Raw genomic sequence first — 25,924 nt, 5'->3', positions numbered from 1 at the left:
CAACAAATAAATTCTCATAATATTGCCCACACTGCAGCGCAGTTCAAGCACTGCTTACTGCGCAGTTCTCAGAGCACATGCTTATACGTACATATATGTTCCTTTGTGGCTCATTTCGAAGCTTACTTTTTAATGGTGGCTAATTCCACCAAATATTTGTAATTGGACCTAATCTAGACTATTTGATAGCCAATCTAAAGCCTCCATTTAATTCCAGCCAAATTTTTGTTCGTTTGGCTGTGGGCGATGATGCTCCGTCCTGCTGAAAAGTTTCAGTTCTGGTATTCATGCCAGCAACAACCTTCTAAAATTTTAATGTATTTTTCAGCATTAACCGTCCCTTCAATTAAACGCTGTTTTCCTAATCCTTTGGCAGGCATACATCCTTAAACTTAACTGTTTTAAGGCAGTAGTTATGGAATTTTTCTGCACTCTTACGAATGACACGTTTTCTCGTATCACCGACACTAACATCAAATTTAGGCTCATCGCTAAATATAATGGTATCATATTGCTTTTGAGTCCAAGAAGTTTAGGCAAAGGTTTTTCCTTTTCCTTAGCCTACGAGTAAGATGCATTGGTAATAAGCAAACATACTTTATAAAAACCATATCCAGTATTTTTAAAATGAATTCGCGTCCATTTTCGCTGGACAGTTTTTCCAATCTTTCGTCGCGGGGTGCTATTGCTGATGGTCGCTCCCTATTTGCAATGTTATTTTCAATATTCCCATTTTTATACCCGGAACCCATTGAAAATAGGACATCATCAGGGTATAATGATAATACTAGTAGTAGTATTTGCAGTCCTTGCGTGTTTATTCGTGCATGACTAAGTGTGCCTGAGTGTGTGTTTCTTGTGTATGCATGATGACGCGAATAATTGAAATAATTGAAATATCAATTCTTAGAAGGGTTCAGGGGATTTCGTAATCGAGCAGTCTCGACTAAAGTTTCAATTTTTTTTTTTTATTTGTATCACCTCATGCACAGACGATCTAGACACATTTGATTACTTGCTGATTTCCGTAAGTCTTCCCAGATTAATAATCTCTAATCAATACTCTGATTTCGTTGAAATTGATCTTCAGCAATTTTAAAATTTTTGCATACTGTATTGCTATATTATTCACAGACTATAACTAGATAGTGAGTCTGTTACATTGGTTGCCTTTTTTTTTAAGATTAATGTAAGTTTACGTAGCGTCCGAATTAATAATGGTAAATTATTTCTTATCCTTATTTCCACATTCTAGCTTTCAACTCAACAAGCTACAGTTTTAACTGTTTTGCCACGCCCCCAATGGACGTAGATATATCCACCATAGATTGTTGGTCTTGGGTGGTCAACACGAATTTACATACCAAATTTCAGCTTTCCAGCTCTTCAACTGATGATTTCTGGCATATCGGAAAATGCCTTCTCCGATTTGCCACGCCCATAGTGGGCGGATTGGGAAAATTTTAACACTATAGATCGGAAATATACACGAGTATGTGTTCCAAATTTCAAGTCTCTAGTTTCAATGGCGCCGAAATAAATTGCGTTCATACGGACGGACAAGACGGACATTGCACATATCCAATATACTCATTTCACTTTCCTGAATTAGTATAAAAAGGTGGAGGGCCTGATATTTCTATTTATAGAAGTATTGCGAAATTATCTGTTATTCCGAAGTTATACATCGGCCTTGCAAATTTTTTGCAAAATCGAATTCCAACCATCTCAACATGGTTTTGTGAAAATCTTCCTCTAATTTACTTGAATTCACTTCCCTTGTCAATGACAGCGTTTCTTAAAAAAATTCAAACTGATGTTATTTATACTGACTTCAGTAAGGCATTCTAAAACTTGAACGCTTTGGGTTTTCCCCCAAACATGTGTTCTGGATTTCATCCTATTTGAAGCGTAGACCCCAAAGAGTCCTGCTGAGAATAGCTATTTCGAAACTTATTATTGTGTCGTCTGGTGTACCTCAGAGTAGCCATTTGGGTTCATTACTCTTTTCCATTACTGTGACCTTCCTATCTTTATATCTCATTCTACGATATTTATGAATGCAGATGATGTAAAACTTTGCCTTTCATACTCCAGTGCAAATGGGAATCTACACCATGAAGAGGACCTTAATGCATTTCAACTGTGGTGTGTGATAAACCAGCTGCACCTAATTTGCTCAAAGTCGATAGCATGACCTTCAGTCGTACCATTCCTCGTATGAAATGACTATGAAATTAATAACATTTCCCTAAACCACATCTTTACAGTCAATGATCTTAGTGTTCTCTTTGACTGTAAACTTAATTTTAATCTTCATATTTCTACCACCATCAAGGAGGCCAAAAGTTTGCTTGGCTTTATTGAACTTTGGTCTAAGGAATTTACAGATCATTTTATTACCAAGCAATTATTTATTTTGATTGTGCATCCTATCTTAGAGTATTACTCAGTTGTATGGTCCCCGCAACATAAACTGTACCAGGATCGTACTGAATAGGTCCAAAAACTTGTTCTTCTTTTTGCCTTTTGTCGTTTTACCATAGTAGCTTTCAGCTCATTGATCTTTCATCGTGTTTGTTTTTCTGCATAAAATGATTATGGGTAATTTTTATACTCATTCACGAAAGTGAATCAGTATATTGGTTTTGTGCAATGTCCGTCTTGCTGTCCGTCCGTCTGTCCGTCTGTCCGTCCGTCCGTCTGTCCGTCTGTCCGTGTGTCCGTATGAACGCAATCTATTTCGGCGCTATTGAAGCTAGAGACTTGAAATTTGGAACACATACTCGTGTATATCTCCGATTTATAAAGTGTTAAAATTTTCCCGATCCGCCCACTAGGGGCGTGGCAAATCGGAAAATGCATTTTCCCATATACCAGAAATCATGTTTGTTGAAGAGCTAGAAAGCTGAAACTTGGTATGTAGGTCCGCGTTGACCACCCAAGATCACGAGCTATGGCGGATATATCTACGCCCATTGGGGGCGTGGCAAATCGGATAAAACTATATCTCCTAAAGTTGTAAACCTAGAATGCTGAAATTTTGCACGTCAGCTAATGGTATGATTCTATAAAGTCTAAAGATAAATTATAAGTCTACGCCCGTTAGGGGCGTGGCAAATCGGACCTGAAGATATAGTGATTTTTAAAATTCTCCTATATTTTGGACACTTGATGGCAGAGACCTCAAATTTTGTATATATACTCGGACTGATCACCCAAGACCAAAAAGTTTTGTCGGATATATGTCCGCCCACAGGGGGCGTGGCAAACCGCAAAAGTTTATATCTCCTAAAGTATAATAGCTAGAAGCTTCAAATTTGGATAGTTGAGTTACTGGTAGCCTCCTCTATCGATTCCCCAAAAATAATTTTTACGCCTCTTTAGGGGCGTGGCATATAGAAAAATACCCTGTAATTTTCACATTTTTTTAGGGTAAGCATTCAAACTTTGCAGTTAGGGTAACGTTATCTCTTTCTAAAAACTGACCAAAAATGAGGTGTCTACGCCCAGTTGGGGCGTGGCAAATCGGAAAACCCTGTATATTCTACAGTATTAAAACGAAACTTAACTACTAAATTGTTGATGGGATGTGAATGAGTATTCCGCAGTCGGTAACGCCCGACTGCAACGTTCTTACTTGTTTTTTTTTTTTTTTTCTTTTTTTTTCTTTAAATTTTATTTTTAAAGCCGTACGGGGTAACCTAATAACCCATTTGTGAGATTTTTAGCTATTAATTCTGCCTATTTGGGAGCACCGAAGGTAATATTGATTCGTCCTCTTTGTTGATGCGTCTTAATTTTTCAGTTTGGTCCCGAACACCTAGACACTATCGTCTGCTTCATTAACCCTGTGTGCACTACGGATTAGACTTTGGTGAGCCAAAATGAATGGCTCACTAAACTGAGCCACTGAGCTTGTTCCTTCAATATCACTGTTAAAAGACACAGTATCACTCAATCGTGTTCAATATGGCTCATTAGCTCGTTTTGGTTCACTAGCTCGTTTTTGCTCACTCGCTCTTTTTATCACTATCAGCTCATGAGCTATCAGCAAGTGAGCTAGTGAGCCAAATGAGTGGCTCACTTCACAAAAAAGAGCGAGTGAGCCAGCCAATTCACCTCAATGAGCTGATTTTACGGATTAGTCTTTGCTACTGCAAAAAAAATTGGATATTAACGCTCCAAAAATGTGAAAATTACAGGGTTTCTTTCAATATGCCACGACCCTATTTTTGGGTCATCGATAGAGGAGACTACAACTAACTCAACTCAAATTTGAAGCTTCTAGCTCTTAAACTGTAGGCGATATAAACTTTTGCGGTTTGCCACACCCTCTGTAGGCGGAAATACTTTTGATCTTGGGTAGTTGACGCGAATCTACATTCTAGCTCTTAAACTAATATGATTTCTGGCATATCGGAAAATGATCGGATCGGGAGAATTTTAACACTTTAAATCGGAGATATACACGAGTATGTGTTCCAAATCTCAAGTGTCTTGCTTCAATACTGCTGAAAAATTGTTCATACGGACGGACGAATAGAAAGAAGGACATTGCAAACCAATATTCTTATTTCACTTTCGTGAACGAGTACAATACAAATGGTATATTCGAGTTCCATTTAGTATTTCACAAAAATATTTTACTTTTATTTCTCACAGTACATTAACATTACTTTAATATTAATAAAACTTTCTCATATTAATGGAAAACAAACAAATTGTTGAAAGTATGAAATTCCGCGATGCAACAAGTTGCTTAATTAGGTCTAAAACCTATTCATACCTATACATATACATTAACATACGTAAAAGTGTATATGAATGGACTTCTAAAACACATAAAATTTTTATAACATAATTCCAAATTGCGACAATTACGAAGAAATTGGTTAACCCAATCTGTCAGAAAGGCATAATTATATGTATATATTGTAATATATCTAGGATAAATAAACGAATATTTTCTGACTAAAATGGCAAACATTTTAGATTCTGATTTAGCAATACACTTAAAACAAACAAAAAATAGTACATTTCTTGGTCATTTGTTTTTGATTCACTTCCAATATTATTTATATTTTAACAAACTTCATATTTTAAGTTTTAAAGTCCAAACACTTCATATATGTATGTGCCTGTACTAAAGATATAATCGCACAACAGTATTTATATTTTGAATTCACTATATTTTACTTTAGTCGTTTTATTAATAAAAAGATTGTATTATGTATATATTTTGTTTTATTTGATCATTTCTTTATTTAATTGTTAATAAATCCACTATTTTTAATTAATTTATATACTTTTGTATTGGAAATTTTAATAATTTTTTTTTTTTTTTTTTTTTTTTTTTTTTTTTTTATATACATATGATTTATAACTGTATATTGGCATAAATCACAATAGCATTCAAAGTAACGTCACTTTTATTTGTCCCATAGGTATTATAATATGTATATATTGCACCTAATTACTAAGACGTTCTGTACTTCACCTTATTGACCCTAATATTTTTTCATTTTATATCATAAGTGTGTACAAATATTGAACACTCACACATATGTACATACATATCATTCATATTTATATGGATTCGCTTTTGGGCTCACTTTTGACATGTACATACATTCATAAATATGTACATATACATATGTACATATGTAGAAACGAATTAAACTGTGTGACGTCGATTCTTGAGAGTTAAGTTTGAGAGCTAAGTTTTCTGTTGCGTTACGTTTCGACAGGTAACCACAGTACATTTATTTTACTTGAATTAGTATTGGCGTGTTTGAATGCATAAAATGATATATTTCATAAAATAAGTTATGGTAGGGTCAAATGAACAGGACATAGTTTTAATACAATTTATATACATACATATATTAGACTTTTTAAAAATTAAACAAATTTTCTATTTCTTGTATACATTGAAATGTAATGCATTATTATTATTTATTTGTTATGATCCAAAATGGTTTAAAGGCATATTCTCTCTCCCGTACGCGACGTATAGCAAACATATTACTGTTATCGTCAATGGAGTTAACGGAGGTAGATCGGTAGTTATCGAGTATTTTCCACTAACTTGACGATCACAGCGTTGCCAGATTTTCTGAGTTCACATTACATGTACATGTAATTGAAATAACATAACTTCAATTCAAGTAATAAATCAAGAAAACGGGACGAAAAGACTAAGTAATACATATGTACATATATACATACATATATACGAATGCTTAGCCGTGTTACCATAATTTCACAAGCTTAACTAGGTTCACATAATCGAAGTCTGTATGGATGTATATGTATACAATGTACAAAAAAATCAAGCATACATACACATGTAAAGTAAAGAAAATAAAACAAACAAATTTAAGTATTTTCAATGACTTAAGATTTGAAAGTAGCTTACAAAATCTTAAACATTTACTTTCTGTTTATTTCTAAACAAAAAAAAACCCAATAATTTATTAGCCTATTAATTGAATTCAAAACATTTAAACAAGCTGAGCCCATTCAAAATGGTTTTACAAATTCACAAATTCTAAATATACATACATACATATAAATGCATACATGTACATGTATTTATATGCATAAGAACATGGCTTTGTACCTATGTATTTGCTTTGCGTGTAAGCATTGGTGATAAGATATGTCACATGCGTATTTTTTAAAATCACTTTCATACTTTTCAAATATTCACTAGGTCACAGAAACCACATCAAACATATTGCATTTGTGATTATTAAAACCAAAACTATTGTATATCTATATGTAACGTAGACACCGTTTATTAAATATCGTCCGCCGCAGAAAATCACACGTACGAGCCGCGTCAGAGTATGTAACTAACTGTGGGTTTCTCACTCGATGCTCATACATAAACGAACACTATCAATCTCGTTTGCCCACCAAGCCAACATTAACAGACCATACCAAAGAGAGCAGTTTATAACATGTTAGCCAGGATTGTCTTTTAACAGTGATGATAGCATCTGTGTGTGTGGTTCTCAATGTTAACAAAACGGGTGCATTAACATTTGTCTGCAAGCTAACATTACAGCGTGTAACATCGAACATCTGTACTCGAGCTTCTTTTAAAAGGCAATATTACTTGTTTCTCCGTTTGTTTGGTGTACTTCTTTAGATGTAAGTTTATATTTCCAAGAATACAAGTAACATAATAGTCAATAATGCCGAAAATAAAATATAGTGCATTCTCATTCCAAGGGATATGGGCCATTAAGGTGACCATCCGTCCTGGAATTCCGGGATATGTCCCGCTTTTGGAGGTAATGTTCCGGTGTCCCGACCTGACACGAAATTGTCCCGGTTTTCTAGTGTTTCGATAAAACAAGATAGAATGTATGAAACTCATTTGATAGCATTTAGTACAAAAATTTATATGTTAACTAAATTCATGTTTTAATTAATAGGTTGCCGGTAAATTTTCAAATAGTGAAAATTGTTGTATTCGGGAGGAAATAAAAAATGTAGGGCTTGGCCACTTTTGCAATGGCATTGCTTTCCCTGCCATGGTCGAACGCGCAAGTGGTAAGAAGTTTAATTCAGGTCAATACTGTAAACACATAACTACGCAATAAAATTAATATTGATATGCTTACTCAATTTCGAGCGTCAGGTAAAACCTATATAGCGTAAAACTTTACAGATACGGCTTGCCACGGTTGAAGAAATTCATCTAGTTACTAAAAATATATTAATATATCAATCAAATCCAAGCAAAAACCATCAGCTTTTTTGTCCGTCGATCTCAGAAGATATAAGAGCTAGAGACTTGAAATTTTTTTTCCTAGGTCCGTGTATAGCACGCACATATCGAGTTCTGTTTTAAATATCGATAAATTGTCCCGTTAATTTGTTATCGATTAAAAACATTATCGAAAACCAGTAATAAATTTTTATCTGCTACATCTGGATGGCTAGAGTCGCCAAATTTAATGTAGATTTATATGTATATGTTTCGGTTTTTGTCAAATTTTACCCCCAACCCCATTATTCAACACCTAACCCACATATTTTTAAAAGGCGTATTTCAAATACTAGAGACTTGTGCTTTGGCAAATGCATGAATATCAATTTTACAGAGCTCGCAAATAAGAGTTGATCGTTTCTTTGTATGTATATGCTCTGCTTCGTATCATAACCGAAAAAATTGTGCAGACACGATCTCGCTCTGAGCGGCACTCTTTGTTTTGTTTAGAATCGGTTTCGGTAAACGCATTGCAATGACTCATTAGTGTGACGCTCTCAAATAACAGTCGAGTAAAGACTAATACGATTTTCGGTCACACAAAGACTCTCAGCAAAAGACTAAAAAACTCAACAGAAATTATCGTATCAGGGGATCTCGTAGTCAAGCAATCTCGGCTAGAGCTTTCTTACTTGATGTGAAAGGTTTTATTTTATAAGTTTTAATTAAAATAATATTGCATTTGTTGAATGAGTGTTGCCTGTTACATATATATATATATATATATCCATATCTTGAATACCGGCTTCGAGCTAGCAGCAGATCAGCGCGACTCATCGTCTATTCTATGCGTACAGACAGAAGCGCGCCTTTTCTCACATCCTTTGAATTTCGATTGATTTCTGGACTTCCTAGCCGTTACTGTAGATTTTTCTGATGACGCTCTCTTATTAAGCTATTCTATTTTAGCAACTAGCTGGTCAAGCAAAGCAGTGGCGAGGGTGCTAAGGGCGACGCAAGTATTGTTAGAGTAGGAGGCTCGAACCTCATCGAAATTTTTTTTTTTTTTTTTTTTTTTTCAAACATATTTTGCACTTAATACTTTTCTTAGTCGAATAATTTTATAAGTTTAAATTTGTTTCTTCTTAAATAGCCCTCAAATAGATACATATGTATATATGTAAGTCTGCACGCATAGCATCAAGCATTCCAGCCTTATACACGCGCTCATTTGTATGTGTGTATGTATGTACACATAAATGCGTACTCTAGCATATTCTAAGAATCTCGCTGCGATTGATTTGTCTTTGCATTGTTTTTGAATTTTCAGCCTATGTGGCGTCATAACAATAATGTGATTTCGTTTTAACTACTGTTGTTCTTGTGCTGCTGTAGGCAGAAGCGCCGGCAATCTTTATTTTTGATATTTTGACATGAACATGCTTTTCGGCTTGGGTGCGAGTTCAAATCCCGCGGAAAACATTTTTTTGTAAATTGCAAATTTTTGTTTTTTATATTTTATTAATTTTATAAAAATGTTTCCTTCCGTGCTATCAATTCCGATTAAGCCTATTTATGTGTAAAAATACATAAATAGATAGCTGACGCATATAAATGCCGCGATTCGGTCACTATAAATGACGATTGCCACGCCCCTAGTGGCCGTAGACTCGTCACTTTTGGCCAGTTCTTAGAACGAGCAACCGGCAACCTAAATGCATAATTTGAATTCTTACGCTCAAAAAATGTGAAAATTACAGGGTATTTTTCGATATGCCACGCCCCTAAAGTGGCGTAAAAATTTATTTTGGGGCATCGATAGAGGAGGCTACCAGTAACTCAACTATCCAAATTTGAAGCTTCTAGCTCTTAAACTGTAGGATATATAAACTTTTGCGGTTTGCCACGCCCCCTATGGGCGGACATACATATATCTACCATAGCTCGTTGGCCTTGGGTGGTGAACCCGTGTATATATACCAAATTTCAGGTCTCTGGCGTCAATAGTGTCCAAAATATAGCCGAATTCGATAAATCACTATATCTTTAGGTCCGATTTGCCACGCCCCTAGTGGGCGTAGATATATAATTTTCTCACCCATCTTTATAGAATTGAAGCATCAGCTTACGTGCAAAATTTCAGCATTCTAGGTTTATAACTTTAGAAAATATAGTTTTATCCGATTTGCCACGCCTCCAATGGGCGGAGATATATCCGCCATAGCTCGTGATCTTGGGTGGTCGACGCGGACCTACATACCAAATTTCAGCTTTCTAGCTCTTCAACAAACATGATTTCTGGTATATCGGAAAATGCATTTTCCGATTTGCCACGCCCCTAGTGGGTGGATCGGGAAAATTTTAACACTTTATAAATCGGAGATATACACGAGTATATGTTCCGAATTTCAAGTCTCTAGCTTCAATGGCGCCAAAATAGATTGCGTTCATACGAACAGACGGACGGACAGCAAGACGGACATTGCACAAAACCAGTATACTCATTTCACTTTCGTGAATGAGTCTAATAAAAAATGCAAATTTCCAAGTGCCAAACTGAATGTAGATGGTTGCTAAAATATAAATACAAATCTTTTCTTTTATTTAAATTTCCCTAGAACACTCCAGATATGAAAAATGAATTTCAATTCCCAATGCCTGGTGAAGCAGGGGTATAAATAAGGAGACACATCCAGTAAAGTCTTATACTGCCCGGATTTTCGAAGTTATTTGTATACGAGCTAAACACGGCCGATAAAGTCTTATATTGTACATGTTTTCGATGTTATTTTGACATGAACCCCAATAGATTTCCTTGAAAAAGTACCAATAGCTGAAATAAAGCAAAAGTTCATAAAATAATACCAGAAGAAAAATCAAACCAAAACCAACTAAGTTACATTCCCCATATTTTCAAAGTTATTAAAAACTGCAAATAGATTTTTATTTTCAAAGTCCTTGACAAAAGGCAACAACCAATTGCAGAAATTATTGACACTCATACTTCGTCTGAGTTTTATAATTTTTATTTATTTTTTGCACAAAGGCGAAAAAAATGTTCACACTATTAAAATTAATTTTCCCAAAGTGAGACAGACGGCGAAATAACAGGGCTGCCAACTTAGCTTTTTACTGGCCAGATCTGACCTTTTTCAACTGCAAATAGCAGGAAAATGGTAACACTAATCAGAGAACACATACACTATACAGTGACAAACTAAATTATTGGCACAGCAAGGTTTTTAAATTTTAAAGCAATTTTGTAATTGTTTTTATTTAACGTTTTTTTAGTGAAACAAAAAATTTACTAAATAGAATTGGGTATTTATTAAATTATACAGTAAAATTATTGCGAAAAACTTTAACGCACTTTTTTAAAAAATTCAATAACCAAAAATAAACCTCGATTTTGCTGAACAAAATTATTGGCACACTAAAAACAAAAAATAAAAAAACATAAAAATGTTATGAAAAAATTTGATAATAACTATAATTAACATTGGGTATGTATCTTTTAAACCTTAATAATGGCTAATAATAGGTTTGGCATCGAAAAAAATTATTTTTGAGTGACGTCTCCACTAATTTTTTGCCATTCCTCAATAAGAGCTTGTTTTAGGTCGACTTGTTTTGTTATTACCCGATTTGAGATGCGCCTATCCAATTCTTTCCACAAGCGTTCAATTCTATTTAGGTCTGGAGATTGTGGTGAGTGCGGTAACACATGGGTGGTAGCCATATTTTGACGATATGGGCAGAATGCTTGTTGTCATTGTCATGTTGAAATGTGAACGAGCTTGGTAGTTGTAGCTTTTCAGAATTTTTTTTTTAAAGTTATCACTCAAAATATTTAGATACAAATGTTTGTCTATTATACCGTCTACAAATACCAATTCGGGCACACCTGCAGCAGATATGTAACCCCAGACCATCGCCCCACAACCACTATGCTTAAGGCTTGGCGTAATTTTGATTTTGTGAAACGAAGTATTCGGCATTTTCTAAGCAGTTTAACGCCCATCCGATCGAAATATATTGAATTTCCACTCATCACAGAAGAAGCCTTGACTTCAATAATCAGATGGCTTGCTAAAATTTTCCTTAGCGTACTCCAAACGCTTTTTTATAAGCACCTTTGATGCACGGTTTTCGTCTAGCCATACGCACTTTGTATTTGGCCATGTGCAGTACTCTTCGTATCGTAATCGGGTGCATATCGTTCCCCGTTTCTTTTGTAACTTCAGCAGAAATCTGTGCAGATGTTATTTTGGGATTCACATGCACCTTTCGAACGATTTTCCTGCATTCATGGCTGTTCAACAACTAAAGGCGACCTGTATGTTTATGAATTTTGCAGATTGCGGGCTTCCTTGGAGCGCTGCACGTAGCTTCGAATAGAAAATCGGTTTCTTTCTATTATCTCTCTGGTTTATGCATAAAATTTGCCTTGATCATCCAAATGCAGGATCATTTTTCTCTGAGCTATCGATGTCTCTTTTAGCTTAGGTGCCATTATTAAGAAAAGTAAAAAAATATGCTAAATTCTTACCAAACTTTTTATATTTAAATTCAAATTTGCGGTCAAATTGTTAAAAAAAAAAAAAACCCAAAAAATACTAAGTGTTCCAATAATTTTGTTCAGCAAAATTTAGGTTTTTTTTTTGGTTATTTAATTTTAAAAAAATGTACGATGAAGTTTTTCGGAATATTTTTGTTGTGTAACTTGAAAGATCCTCTATTCTATTTGGTTAATTTTTTGTTTCATTAAAAAACGTTTCAAAATATTTGAAAAATTGCTATAAAAGTTTAAAGCCTTTAAAGCCAATAATTTAGTTCGTCACTGTACATGTAGGACAAACTTTACTACAGCAGAAAGGGTTAAGTTGGTTGACCTCTGTACTTCGTATTTGCTCGGCTCGGTCGTTGGAGGTTATTTGCATGAGCCTGACAAACGCTTTTATGATTTAGGTACGCCCTTCACTCAAAAGAAAACACTCCCGTCGCAAACAAATTTCAATTTTTGTGCGCTGCTGGGTCGGTGATTTTAGAAACCATAGATATAAGAGCTAGAGACTTAAAAATTTTTTTCTAGGTCCGCGTATACCACGCGGATATTTTAAAAACAGCGATTACTGCGACCGATTTGACATACGCGCGTTTGAGTCATCGTCTCTTGGCTTACAGTATATTTATTTATTTTTACCCTAACAGGTCATATTTTCTGATGGGAAGAAGTTTAACCTGGATGGTCCTGATGGGTTTGATACTTATTAGCATGATTTGAGGAAGGATTCTATGTTTTTTCAAGGACAGACTTTGGAGGTGGCTCCGTCATGATTTGGGGTACATTTTGTTCATTTGGTACCTTGGAAAATAAGTTTGTATCGAGCCGAATGAACCGTGAAGAGTATATTCAGACTCTGGATAGTAGTCTCATTCCATATTTAAGGGAATTACGTGAGAAACCAATGGTTTTCCAATAGGATAATGCCAGAATCCGTGTGAGCAAACGTACAAAGGATTGTTTGGAGGAATGATATGTTGATGTCCTTAACTGGCCAGCATGTTTTTCAGATCTCAACCCGATAGAAAATGTCTGGGGTAATCTAACAAGACGTGTGTATGCCAAAAATCGCCAATTGGAGACTGTTGGATATCTTAAAACGCAAAGTTTCGAAAAGGACCTTTTGTTAAATTTAGTGGTTTCAATGAGTAAGAGAATTTTTGAGTTAACTAAGACAAATGGAGGCCGGACTAAGTATTGACATTAGTTTTTCCATCAATCCCCAACGAATTCGGATTTTTTTTACCAAAATATGAATATGGGCTAAAATTTTGATACAGCAAATGGTGCTGTTTTTCTTTGTTTTTTACTCCTTTTTAAGATTTCTTATTTTTATTATTAATTAAATTGTTATTAAATCGGTAATTTTAAAAGAAAAAGTTTTTTGCCATTCATAATTGAAATATTGAATTACTCATTTTTGAAGATTTTGAGGAAATATGCCATTTGGGAAAAATTTTCAGCCGATTCGTAAAAGTGGATTAACAGTGGGCTATAATTATGATAAGCACTGTAAATTGTCATAATATTGCCCAAACTGCAGCGCATCCCAAGCGGTGCATGTGTATGTATGTCTAAATAAAAGAAGTGCAGAATGGTTAGAATATCAGCTTAGAGGGTTCAGGGTATCTCCTAGTCGAGCGGTCTTGACCAGAGCCTTTTCATTTTTTTTTTATTTGCTGCATGTATGAAGACTTTTGTGGCTTTTTTAAACTTAGCAACTCAATTTATTAACTCCCTCAATTCTCCTTTCGCCGGCTGAATTTTCCGATCATATATTTACAAGCATACTCTTTCACTCAAACCGTTTTCGACTTATGTACATAGTTTCAATGCCATTTTGCGCTTTAATAATTCAAATGAATACTTAATTTTTTTGTGAATTTATGCTGTTTAACTTTACATTTCTTTTATGCTTTATTCTTTTTGACTAAATCCTAGATGAACTAAGATCCTCCACTCAAGAATACAGATATGGACTCTTCTCCTTCTTCTAGCTGATATATGTGCACATGTGTATATATTCACAAATTCACATTTTCAACCGGCCATTACCGGTCATTACCGACTGAAGAATACTTATTCACGGCCTATTTTACAATTTTCAACGCTCCAATTGTTATATATATAAATGTATATCTGTATATTAGTAATGCAACAGCAATTTAGTTGCTACATTTTGTATTCGGATTCGATTTATATAGATAAGCATTGCGTCATAAAGACCACGGGTGTAATGACCCTTTTAAATGTGACATAACGCATGACACTCTGAAAGTCAGTCATTTAACTGAGGTGGAAATTGCTGTCAATTTCCGCCTCTTCAGAATCTGAAGATAACTCTTTATATTCAAAGCTGGTCTTTAAGTCATAATTTTCATTTAGGAAATAACTAAAAAATGATAGTACGGAAATGTTTTTGCTCTCTAAATCTTTGAGAAGATCTTTATTTTTATTGATTTTTACTTTAAAAGTGTCATTACGCCCGTGGGCTTTATGACGCAAAAATATGAGTCTTAATGCCCATGGGCCTTATAGCACTGGGCGTCATGACCCAAAAAGAGACATGTTTAAGTCTACTGTAAAATGTTGTACTGTATAGAATCTCAAAATTTAATAAGTATATTTTAATTTTTATATATATGTATGTATTAAAGGTATGGCAAATCGGAAAATGGATCAGCAATATTTGGGACATGAGTATCGGTAACATTCTCGTTTTATTTTATAATTTTGTTGAAGGCACATTTTTACTTTATTTTTATACTAGCTGGCCCGGCAAACGTTGCATTGCCCTCTATATTATTTCTAGGTAAAAAATTGTTGAAAGCTATGTTGTTCAGGCTGGGATACACTGATAAATTTATTAATCGGATTTTCATTCAAGCACCTTGTTGTAAACGACATTCTTCGTTTTTTGGTCGGGTGCAAGAACAAATAATGCGGATCGTTTGCCAACACGTGAGCATGCCACGTACAATTGACCATGAGAAAAACACGCATTTTCTAGATTGAGGCCACAAATAGTCAAAGATTGGCCCTGTGACTTGTTGATCGTCATGGCGAAGGCAAGACGAAGCGGGAATTGAATTCGTTTAAATTCAAAGGGCATATCTGTTGAGCTCATCGGAATCCTAGGAATAAGAACTTCCTCATCTTTAAATTTTCCTTTGAGTATCAACGCGTGAATCACATTGCTCATCAGTTTTCTTATCACCAAACGCGTTCCATTGCACAGTTTTGGTTGGTTTAAATTTCTAAGCATGCAAATCATGGAGAATTGCTCTTTTCATAGCTGTGTTCATTTCTTGACGCCGGTCAAGTTGTTCTTCCATATTGCCCATGAAGTATATTTGCAAGAATTTTTGCTGTGCATCTTCAATAGGTTGCAATGATCCAATGCGATGGCAAATCTGGCCTTGAATCTTTAAATTCAAAGCCATAGTTATTATAGTTATATTTACAAACACTATTTACAGAAATCTAACAAACTACATTATTCAAAATTTTTTTTTGGCAGTCATAGAAAATAAAATTTTTAACGTAAATTACCTTAAATATCCGTCTCCAATATTTTCCGCCCCAAATTATGTCATTTGGAAACAGGCATTGTATTTTTGAGTGTTCGCTAGAAAATGTCGTGATTCTAGTGTTTCGCCATAAAGCAGGGAACGCAATGGCTATGGTGACCGCTAATGGCAATGTCACTTTACCACTAAGGCAGCACAAACCGGGCGTTTCACCAGCAAACTTCAATGCGCCACAATGCTAGCAAACAACGTCCATTGGACCAATGCAAACTAAACGATTCAAGCTGTAATCAATGGTGCAATCATATCGAAACGCTGCTCGATTCAAATCAATCCTTGAACCATTTCTTATTGCCATTTCACGGGCTGCCTCTCTTTGAGAAGCACGAATTAAGGCCCTTCTTCCCTGGGTACTAACGCGGAGCCTTTCTCGGGCGATTTCTCGCTCTTCGTCAGATAATTGACTCGCGCTATTCCGTTGCCTAATTGCATTATGGGTCCGCCGGGAAAGATTAGATCTTCTAGGACGCGGCATTTTTATTAATAGTAATACTGCCCTCACACAAAACCATATAAAACAATCGAGAAATATAAATATAAATAATTTACACAAATTTATGTTTGAGACAAACAAATACCTGAACTTTCGAGATATTTAGCTTTTGTAAAAGTCCAAAAATACAATTTTTAATAATTAACTTTTTTTTTTTTTTAATTTCGAATTTTGAATTTTGAATTTTTTATTTATTTTTGATTGTTAGGTTTTAATCTTTTGATTTTTTTTTTTAATTTTTGCAGATTTTTGATTTGAAATATTTATAAAGTTTAAAAGTCCGAAAATATAAAAAGCCAAAAATACACTTTTTAATAATTACCTTTTTTTTTTTTAATTTCGAATTTTTAATTTTTTATTTATTTTTTGAACAGTCAGGTTTTAATCTTTTGATTTTTTGCAGATTTTTGATTTGAAATATTTTTCCTTTTGATTTGAAAATTTTTTTTTTTTTTTTTTTTTTTTTTTTTTTGAATAGTCAGGTCTGCTCGAGGTCAGGAGACCGTAGACTGACTGACTACATTTGTTTTTTATACCCTGAACCCATTGAAAATGGGAAATCAGGGTATAATGGTTTTGTTGAAATGTATGTAACAGGCAGAAGGAGGCGTGGCAGACCCCACAAAGTATATATATTCTTGATCAGGGCGACGAGCTGAGTCGATTTAGCCCTGTCCGTCTGTCTGTCTGTCCGTCTGTCCGTCTGTCCGTCCGTCCGTCTGTCCGTCTGTCCGTCTGTCCGTCTGTCCGTATGTTTGAACGCGTCGATTTCCGAAGATATAAGAGCTAGAGACTTGAATTTTTTTTTTAAATGACCGTATATACAGCGCGGACGTCGAGTTTGCTTTTAAAATTCGATAAATCATCCCGTTATGTTTTTATCGAGTAAAAACATTCAAGTTCAAATCAGGTGCCTCTATAGCTAATTGTGAATGATTTTTCTTTTTTCAAATTTCTCAAATATTCAATATAATATGTAGATCATATGCTGAAAGTTTCATTAAATTCCGTTCAGTCAAAAATTTATAAAAAATAATCAAATATTTGGCCAATTAACAAACGCACGTGCAGCAGCTACAACAAAAACATTCGTTGAATCACATCAGCTGTTAGTTTCGTTTAGTTTTGGTAGATGGCGCTGCAGCAGTGAATCTATTTGAGTTTTGCCAGCGCCACCAGCAGGAGTGGGGTGGCCTAGTGTGTTAGGTGCATGACGCTCGATCAAGAAGTCGCGGTTCGAATCCCGATCGGTGCAACACTGATGTTTTTTTTTTTTAATTGTTTCAAAATATTTTTATATTTTCATAAATACGTTTTCTATTTAATTTATATTTTTAAATACACCGAAATTGAAATTTTAACTATACTTTATGTGCGTTTTTAATAGTTTGGTTATTCTAGCAGATTCTTAGAATCACATCAGCAGTTAGTTTCATTTAGTTTTGGTAGATGGCGCTGCAGCAGTAAATCTATTTGAGTTTTGCCAGCGCCACTAGCAGGAGTGAGGTGGCCTAGTGTGTTAGCAGCATGACGCTCGACCGAAGAGTCGCGGTTCGAATCCCGGTCGATGCAACTGATGTTAATTTTTTTTTAATTATTTCAAAATATTTTTATATTTTATTAAATGAGTTTGGTATTTTATTTATATTTTTAAATACATCGAAATTGAAATTTCAGCCATACTAAATGAGCATTTTTATTTGTTGGGTTCAGGGTAGTATCTAGTCGAGCACTCTCGACTAGAGTTTTCTTACTTGTTTACTTCTACACTATTGTCAAAACTGTCACTGCTACCAAGCCTACTGGGTATAAAAAAAATTTGAACATTTGGGGAAAAAACCGCGTTTTTCAAGTATTCGGCAAATTTTTTCAGTATTTTTAAGACCCTATACTAAACTCGTTGCGGAGACAAATCCAACAAATCAAAAACCATGAAAATTGGTTCAGCCCAAATCAAGTTATAAGCAGTCTTCACTTTTACACAACTTTCTTTTATATATATAGACTAGCTGGCCCGGCAAACGTTGCATTGCCCTCTATATTATTTCTAGGTAAAAAATTGTTGAAAGCTATGTTGTTCAGGCTGGGATACACTGATAAATTTATTAATCGGATTTTCATTCAAGCACCTTGTTGTAAACGACATTCTTCGTTTTTTGGTCGGGTGCAAGAACAAATAATGCGGATCGTTTGCCAACACGTGAGCATGCCACGTACAATTGACCATGAGAAAAACACGCATTTTCTAGATTGAGGCCACAAATAGTCAAAGATTGGCCCTGTGACTTGTTGATCGTCATGGCGAAGGCAAGACGAAGCGGGAATTGAATTCGTTTAAATTCAAAGGGCATATCTGTTGAGCTCATCGGAATCCTAGGAATAAGAACTTCCTCATCTTTAAATTTTCCTTTGAGTATCAACGCGTGAATCACATTGCTCATCAGTTTTCTTATCACCAAACGCGTTCCATTGCACAGTTTTGGTTGGTTTAAATTTCTAAGCATGCAAATCATGGAGAATTGCTCTTTTCATAGCTGTGTTCATTTCTTGACGCCGGTCAAGTTGTTCTTCCATATTGCCCATGAAGTATATTTGCAAGAATTTTTGCTGTGCATCTTCAATAGGTTGCAATGATCCAATGCGATGGCAAATCTGGCCTTGAATCTTTAAATTCAAAGCCATAGTTATAGTTATATTTACAAACACTATTTACAGAAATCTAACAAACTACATTATTCAAAATTTTTTTTTGGCAGTCATAGAAAATAAAATTTTTAACGTAAATTACCTTAAATATCCGTCTCCAATATTTTCCGCCCCAAATTATGTCATTTGGAAACAGGCATTGTATTTTTGAGTGCTCGCTAGAAAATGTCGTGATTCTAGTGTTTCGCCATAAAGCAGGGAACGCAATGGCTATGGTGACCGCTAATGGCAATGTCACTTTACCACTAAGGCAGCACAAACCGGGCGTTTCACCAGCAAACTTCAATGCGCCACAATGCTAGCAAACAACGTCCATTGGACCAATGCAAACTAAACGATTCAAGCTGTAATCAATGGTGCAATCATATCGAAACGCTGCTCGATTCAAATCAATCCTTGAACCATTTCTTATTGCCATTTCACGGGCTGCCTCTCTTTGAGAAGCACGAATTAAGGCCCTTCTTCCCTGGGTACTAACGCGGAGCCTTTCTCGGGCGATTTCTCGCTCTTCGTCAGATAATTGACTCGCGCTATTCCGTTGCCTAATTGCATTATGGGTCCGCCGGGAAAGATTAGATCTTCTAGGACGCGGCATTTTTATTAATAGTAATACTGCCCTCGCACAAAACCATATAAAACAATCGAGAAATATAAATATAAATAATTTACACAAATTTATGTTTGAGACAAACAAATACCTGAACTTTCGAGATATTTAGCTTTTGTAAAAGTCCAAAAATACAATTTTTAATAATTAACTTTTTTTTTTTTAATTTCGAATTTTGAATTTTGAATTTTTTATTTATTTTTGATTGTTAGGTTTTAATCTTTTGATTTTTTTTTTAATTTTTGCAGATTTTTGATTTGAAATATTTATAAAGTTTAAAAGTCCGAAAATATAAAAAGCCAAAAATACACTTTTTAATAATTACCTTTTTTTTTTTTTAATTTCGAATTTTTAATTTTTTATTTATTTTTTGAACAGTCAGGTTTTAATCTTTTGATTTTTTGCAGATTTTTGATTTGAAATATTTTTCCTTTTGATTTGAAATTTTTTTTTTTTTTTTTTTTTTTTTTTTTTTTTTTTTTGAGTCAGGTCTGCTCGAGGTCAGGAGACCGTAGACTGACTGACTACATTTGTTTATTTACTTCTACACTATTGTCAAAACTGTTACCAAGCCTACTGGGTATAAAAAAAATTTGAACATTTGGGGAAAAAACCGCGTTTTTCAAGTATTCGGCAAATTTTTTCAGTATTTTTAAGACCCTATACTAAGCTCGTTGCGGAGACAAATCCAACAAATCAAAAACCATGAAAATTGGTTCAGCCCAAATCAAGTTATAAGCAGTCTTCACTTTTACACAACTTTCTTTTATATATATAGATAGATTAAAAATTTAATATATAAAGTTACTATTTTTTGTTTATCATTACATCTCCCACATTTGTGTTGAGAAAATCTTGTCATAGTGTATATAACAAAAATTTGTTCCAATTCCATTAATTTGATTTGTTTGCATTTTGAATTGTTATTAACACAACGCTAAATTTATTGGAAAATATCGTGAGTCACATTTCACCTTAAACGTCTCATCGATTTTTAAAGCAATCGATACTATCGACTCGTACATCGATTACTTGGCAGCTATAGTGTGGTTCATGGAGTAAAAAAGCTACGGAATTATGATTGAAATAAACAAAACTGCAATTGGAATTGCAGCAGGTTTGGCTGGAACGTTGTTCATTGGATATTGCATTTATTTTGACAACAAACGCCGTAGTGAACCAGACTACAAAAAAAAAGTGCGCGATCGTAAGTAAATTCTGAAACACGCAATGTCTTATGTATAATATATATTATATACATACATATATATGAATAACATTAAAACAGGTCGCCGGCGTAACCGTAAGGTGGGATCTGCAAAGCAGGGAATGCCAAATTTGAATGACCATGAATCTATAGAAAGGTAATGAACTATTGAATTTCTATATTACATAATACAGGATGCACGTGTGTACGCTTCGTATACACATACAATTCCTATAACGGCAAGTTCAAAAGGATTAGTCATGTATATTAAGGTATTTGTATGGCTCTGTAAAGTTCTTCAGAGCATAAAATTTGGTCTTACGCTTAAACTAATTTTTAGACTAAAAGAGTATATTGGTTTTGTGCAATGTCCGTCTTGCTGTCCGTCTGTCTGTCCGTATGAACGCAATCTATTTTGGCGCTATTGAAGCTAGAGACTTGAAATTCGGAACACATACTCGTGTATATCTCCGATTTATAAAGTGTTAAAATTTTCCCGATCCGCCCTCTAGGGGCGTGGCAAATCGGAAAATGCATTTTCCGATATACCAGAAATCATGTTTGTTGAAGAGCTAGAAAGCTGAAATTTGGTATGTAGGTCCGCGTCGACCACCCAAGATCACGAGCTATGGCGGATATATCTCCGCCCATTGGAGGCGTGGCAAATCGAATAAAACTATATTTTCTAAAGTTATAAACCTAGAATGCTGAAATTTTGCACGTAAGCTGATGCTTTAATTCTATAAAGATGGGTGAAAAAATTATATATCTACGCCCACTAGGGGCGTGGCAAATCGGACCTAAAGATATAGTGATTTATCGAATTCGGCTATATTTTGGACACTATTGACGCCAGAGACCTGAAATTTGGTATATATACGCGGGTTGACCACCCAAGGCCAACGAGCTATGGTAGATATATGTATGTATGTCCGCCCATAGGGGGCGTGGCAAACCGCAAAAGTTTATATATCCTACAGTTTAAGAGCTAGAAGCTTCAAATTTGGATAGTTGAGTTACTGGTAGCCTCCTCTATCGATGCGCCAAAATAAATTTTTACGCCACTTTAGGGGCGTGGCATATCGAAAAATACCCTGTAATTTTCACATTTTTTGAGCGTAAGAATTCAAATTATGCATTTAGGTTACCGGTTGCTCGTTCTAAGAACTGGCCAAAAGTGACGAGTCTACGGCCACTAGGGGCGTGGCAATCGTCATTTATAGTGACCGAATCGCGGCATTTATATGCGTCAGCTATCTATTTATGTATTTTTACACATAAATAGGCTTAATCGGAATTGATAGCACGGAAGGAAACATTTTTATAAAATTAATAAAATATAAAAAACAAAAATTTGCAATTTACAAAAAAGTGTTTTCCGCGGGATTTGAACTCGCACCCAAGCCGAAAAGCATGTTCATGTCAAAATATCTAAAATAAAGATTGCCGGCGCTTCTGCCTACAGCAGCACAAGAACAACAGTAGTTAAAACGAAATCACATTATTGTTATGACGCCACATAGGCTGAAAATTCAAAAACAATGCAAAGACAAATCAATCGCAGCGAGATTCTTAGAATATGCTAGAGCACGCATTCATGTGTGCATACATACACACATACAAATGAGCGCGTGTATAAGGCTGGAATGCTTGATGATATGCGTGCAGACTTACACATATACATATGTATGTATTTGCGTATATATATTTGAGGGCTATTTAAGAAGAAACAAATTTAAACTTATAAAATTATTCGACTAAGAAAAGTATTAAGTGCCATTCATTCAAGCTCGCACCTTGCCAATAAAATATCTATTTTATAAAAAACGAAATATGTATGAAAAAAAAAAAAAAAACACCGAAAAGTTTCGAACCTCCTACCCTAACATTACTTGCGTCGCCTTTAGCATCCTCGCTACTGCTTTGCTTGACCAGCTAGTTGCTAAAATAGAAGAGCTTAATAAGACAGCGTCATCAGACAAAACTACAGTAACGGCTAGAAAGTCCAGAAATCAATCGAAATTCTAAGAATGTGAGAAAAGGCGCGCTTCTGTACGCATAGAACAGACGATGAGTGTGTGCACATGTATAGGAAAATCGCGCTGATCTGCTGCTAGCTTGAAGCCGGTATCCAATATATGGATATAAATATATTATTAAAAGTCAAAATTGTATAAATTATATATGTATGTAATTTGAATGCAATGATGCAATGATCATAGCAATAGCTATCGATGATTTTTCAATTTTAATGGGATCATGCCCTGTTTTTTGTTGCGCACTAGACTTGACAATTGCACTATATACTCTCTGGTTGGCAGCGTTCGGGCTGTGAATGAGTCTTCTGCAATCGCTATCGCCCGACTGCAACGTTCTTACTTGTTTTCATATGCAACTTTAGAAAAATTGTTTTGATTACTCATCATTTCCCACCTAAAAGTGCAGTCTACGCAAAACTACATTTTTAAGCTTTTCCCATATGGATGTTTTCGTGGCCGCACTCGAATTTGTTTTTTGGAACAGACTTAAAATATGTTAATAAACAAACTATTATTTACATATTTAAGTCTGTATTGTTACATCTTCGTGAAATAAATAATGGAAAAATTATTAACAGAATTGATAAGATAACAAGTAAGAAAGCTCTAGTCGAGACTGTCCGACTACGAGATCCCCTCAACCCTTCGAACAACTAATATTTCAATAAGACATACGTACGCACGCATAAACATGCATTAACGGCAGTGTTGGTTTACTATGGTTTACTACTATTGTTTAATAACTTTTCTTGTGGATGGACTATCTTCATGAAACTTTCAAATTATGAATATAACATAGATATGCATGTATTTGCCAAAGCACAAGTACAAATTTGTGGGTGTGGTGGTGAATTAGGGGTGGGGAGTAAATTTTAACAAAAACCGAAATTGTATAAAATGCAATATAAGTATACCTAAAAATATAAAATACATAAATTTGGAGAATCTAACTTTAAAGGTGTAGGAGATATAAATTTATTACTGGTTTTCAATAATGTTTTTAATCGATAACAAAGTAACGGGGCAAGTTATCGATATTTAAAGCAAAGCTCGATATGCGCGTGCTATACACGGACCTAGGAAAAAAAAGTCAAGTCTCCAGCTCTTTTGAGATTGACGCGTTCAAACATATGGTCAGACGGACGGTCGGACAGACAGACGGACAGGGCCAAATCAACTCAGCTCGTCGCCCTGATCAAGAATATATATATTTTGTGGGGTCTGCCACGCCTCCTTCTGCCTGTTACATACATTTAACAAAACCATTATACCCTGATTTCCCATTGAAAATGGGTTCAATTATAAAAATTTCTATCCTATATCCTTAGCCAAATTAGGAATATACATTTTGTTGTGTATACATTATTTGTGTGCGTCATTGAAAATCGTACAGCTAATATTAATTTAAAATTTAGCTCTTAACTTCTGAAGTAAGCAACATTTTTGTACAAAATATTTTTTAAAAGTTAGGTTGTACAAAAAGGTTTAATATAATGTTCATAAAACTACCATTTTTCTTAAAATAGGGCAACACCTCAAACTGTACGAAAATCTAGTGTCACAGAAAATCGTACAACTGTTTAATTTAATCAAATTTCGGGTATTCCAAAAACTTTTCCAATTGAACCTAGCTGAGAATGTAGCTGGAGGTGTCTTTAGTGATTTTATGTTAATATAAAGTAAACATATCAATAAACCCATGATGATTTTCTTGTGTATGCAGAAAAGCAGCAAAGTACTTTTAAAATATCAGTTTCTCGATGGGTTGTGAAGCTCTCGTACTCGAGCAGCCTCAACTAGAGCTATGATAATTGATTAAATATAAATTATAGGGAGAGAGAGTTGAGCGGCACTGTATAAATCAAATTCTCATAACTTAAAATAATTGCAAAGAATCAAGTATGGGAAAAAAGGCTGAAACTTTTAAAATTAAAAGTATTTTAGGATTCTAACAAATTTAAAATTGTTTGTGTCGGGCTGTAAAAAATTTGCTGTTTGCGTAACTTTTTGAAAAATAATCTATTTATAATAAAAATATAGTGTGTTTATCAGGCAAAAGGATCCGTCGCATACCCCAGACAATGAATTAAACAAGGTGCCGGGCTGAGCCTATCGAGATCAATATTAGATCTATATCCATCAGAAAATGTATAAGGGCTAAATCATATTATATTCTTTTTGTCATATCTGTCGAGTCATATCTGTTAATATTGATTTATTATTTGGATATTAAAATATTTAGATATTTATTATATTACTTTAATGCCTGTTAATTTGGTTTTAATATAAACTATATACATTTTACACATATTAAACTGTAAGACTAAAATATTATTATAATTTTCAGATATTTCCTTCAAGAAATTCAGCTAGGTGAAACCTTGATAGCTCGTGGTGATTTCGAAAGCGGTGTCGAGCATTTAGCTAATGCAATCGTGGTGTGTGGTCAGCCCGCTCGATTACTACAAGTGCTTCAATCCTCTCTACCGGCTCAAGTGTTTGCTATGTTAATTATCAAAATGCAAGAATTCGGTAATAGGCCTGCAGAATCCAGCGAAGGATTGGTTGCTGGAACTCGCTCTAGCCAAAATGAGAGCTCTTCAAATATTTTAGAAACTTCCGGATCTGCAACCGTTGATGACTTAGAATAATACTTACAAATGAACAAAGGAGCCTAATATATAGATTTCAACAAGATAAGGGCTTCATATTATAATTTAATAAAGTTCGATACATGTGTAATGTATGAATATTAAATTTTAAACTTAACTGATTGTAATAAGCATAATTTGTTATTACATTGTATTCCTCCAACAAGCTACCTATTCATCATAAATTTCGGTCAAATTGTCCTCAAGACTGGTAACTATTATCTTCAAAATTTGGATTTACTTAAGTTGTGCAAAGATCTTTAAGAAAACTCCTCCGCCTTTCAAGATCGAATGCAAATTAGTTTTTCATTCGCAGAATCTCCTGAAAAATTTAATTTATT

At 34.6% G+C, this 25,924-nt stretch overlaps 2 protein-coding genes and 2 long non-coding RNA genes across 10 annotated transcripts in view; 2 read left to right on the top strand and 2 right to left on the bottom strand.

Annotated features, from left to right (window-relative positions):
- kug (FAT atypical cadherin kugelei) overlaps positions 1–6,765 on the bottom strand; it is a 47,671-nt gene extending 40,906 nt beyond the window's left edge. For 4 of the 6 annotated variants that reach the window (XR_016269659.1, XM_089466636.1, XM_089466640.1 and 1 more), the window contains exon 1: positions 6,626–6,765. The gene's annotated coding sequence lies outside the window, so the exon portion shown is untranslated. Of the gene's footprint in view, positions 1–5,883; positions 6,430–6,571; positions 6,591–6,625 lie in introns of those variants that run through there. The other 2 variants (XM_089466638.1, XM_089466637.1) reach the window with 2 other exon arrangements.
- Positions 6,766–7,074: 309 nt separating this feature from the next.
- On the top strand, positions 7,075–16,375 carry LOC149269499 (uncharacterized). The gene is made up of 6 exons (XR_016269668.1): positions 7,075–7,161; positions 7,226–7,377; positions 7,449–7,566; positions 12,938–13,227; positions 13,301–14,423; positions 14,948–16,375. It is a non-coding gene; the product is annotated as an uncharacterized LOC149269499 (long non-coding RNA).
- On the bottom strand, positions 15,122–20,489 carry LOC149269498 (uncharacterized). 2 transcript variants are annotated; one of them, XR_016269664.1, is made up of 5 exons: positions 19,778–20,488; positions 19,162–19,691; positions 16,459–19,037; positions 15,843–16,372; positions 15,122–15,715 (listed from the first exon to the last, which is right to left on the bottom strand). It is a non-coding gene; the product is annotated as an uncharacterized LOC149269498 (long non-coding RNA). The 2 variants fall into 2 exon arrangements; XR_016269663.1 differs by having other exon boundaries at positions 15,122–16,372; positions 19,778–20,489.
- A 94-nt stretch (positions 20,490–20,583) lies between these two features.
- Tom20 (translocase of outer membrane 20) lies at positions 20,584–25,714 on the top strand. Its single transcript, XM_089466677.1, has 3 exons — positions 20,584–20,893; positions 20,975–21,050; positions 25,280–25,714. Exons 1-3 carry the CDS (start codon positions 20,764–20,766, stop codon positions 25,581–25,583), a joined length of 510 nt encoding a protein of 169 aa, XP_089322803.1. The 5' UTR covers positions 20,584–20,763; the 3' UTR covers positions 25,584–25,714.
- Positions 25,715–25,924: the final 210 nt, after the last annotated feature.

The sequence above is a fragment of the Drosophila arizonae genome, chromosome 4 (assembly GCF_054131065.1).
Source record: "Drosophila arizonae isolate 15081-1271.41 chromosome 4, UAZ_ARI_1.0, whole genome shotgun sequence".
NCBI classification, from domain to species: domain Eukaryota; kingdom Metazoa; phylum Arthropoda; class Insecta; order Diptera; family Drosophilidae; genus Drosophila; species Drosophila arizonae.
The sequence above is the reverse complement of the archived record's forward strand: the minus strand, read 5'-3'. Positions and strand labels throughout refer to the sequence as shown.

Bases quoted from the DNA above. Each gene is read 5' to 3' on its own strand.
- Tom20 (XM_089466677.1), top strand. From the start codon at position 20,764: ATGATTGAAATAAACAAAACTGCAATTGGAATTGCAGCAGGTTTGGCT. The intron at 20,894-20,974 runs GTAAGTAAATTC...ACATTAAAACAG, and splicing joins CAAAAAAAAAGTGCGCGATC to GTCGCCGGCGTAACCGTAAG. The intron at 21,051-25,279 runs GTAATGAACTAT...TATAATTTTCAG, and splicing joins GACCATGAATCTATAGAAAG to ATATTTCCTTCAAGAAATTC.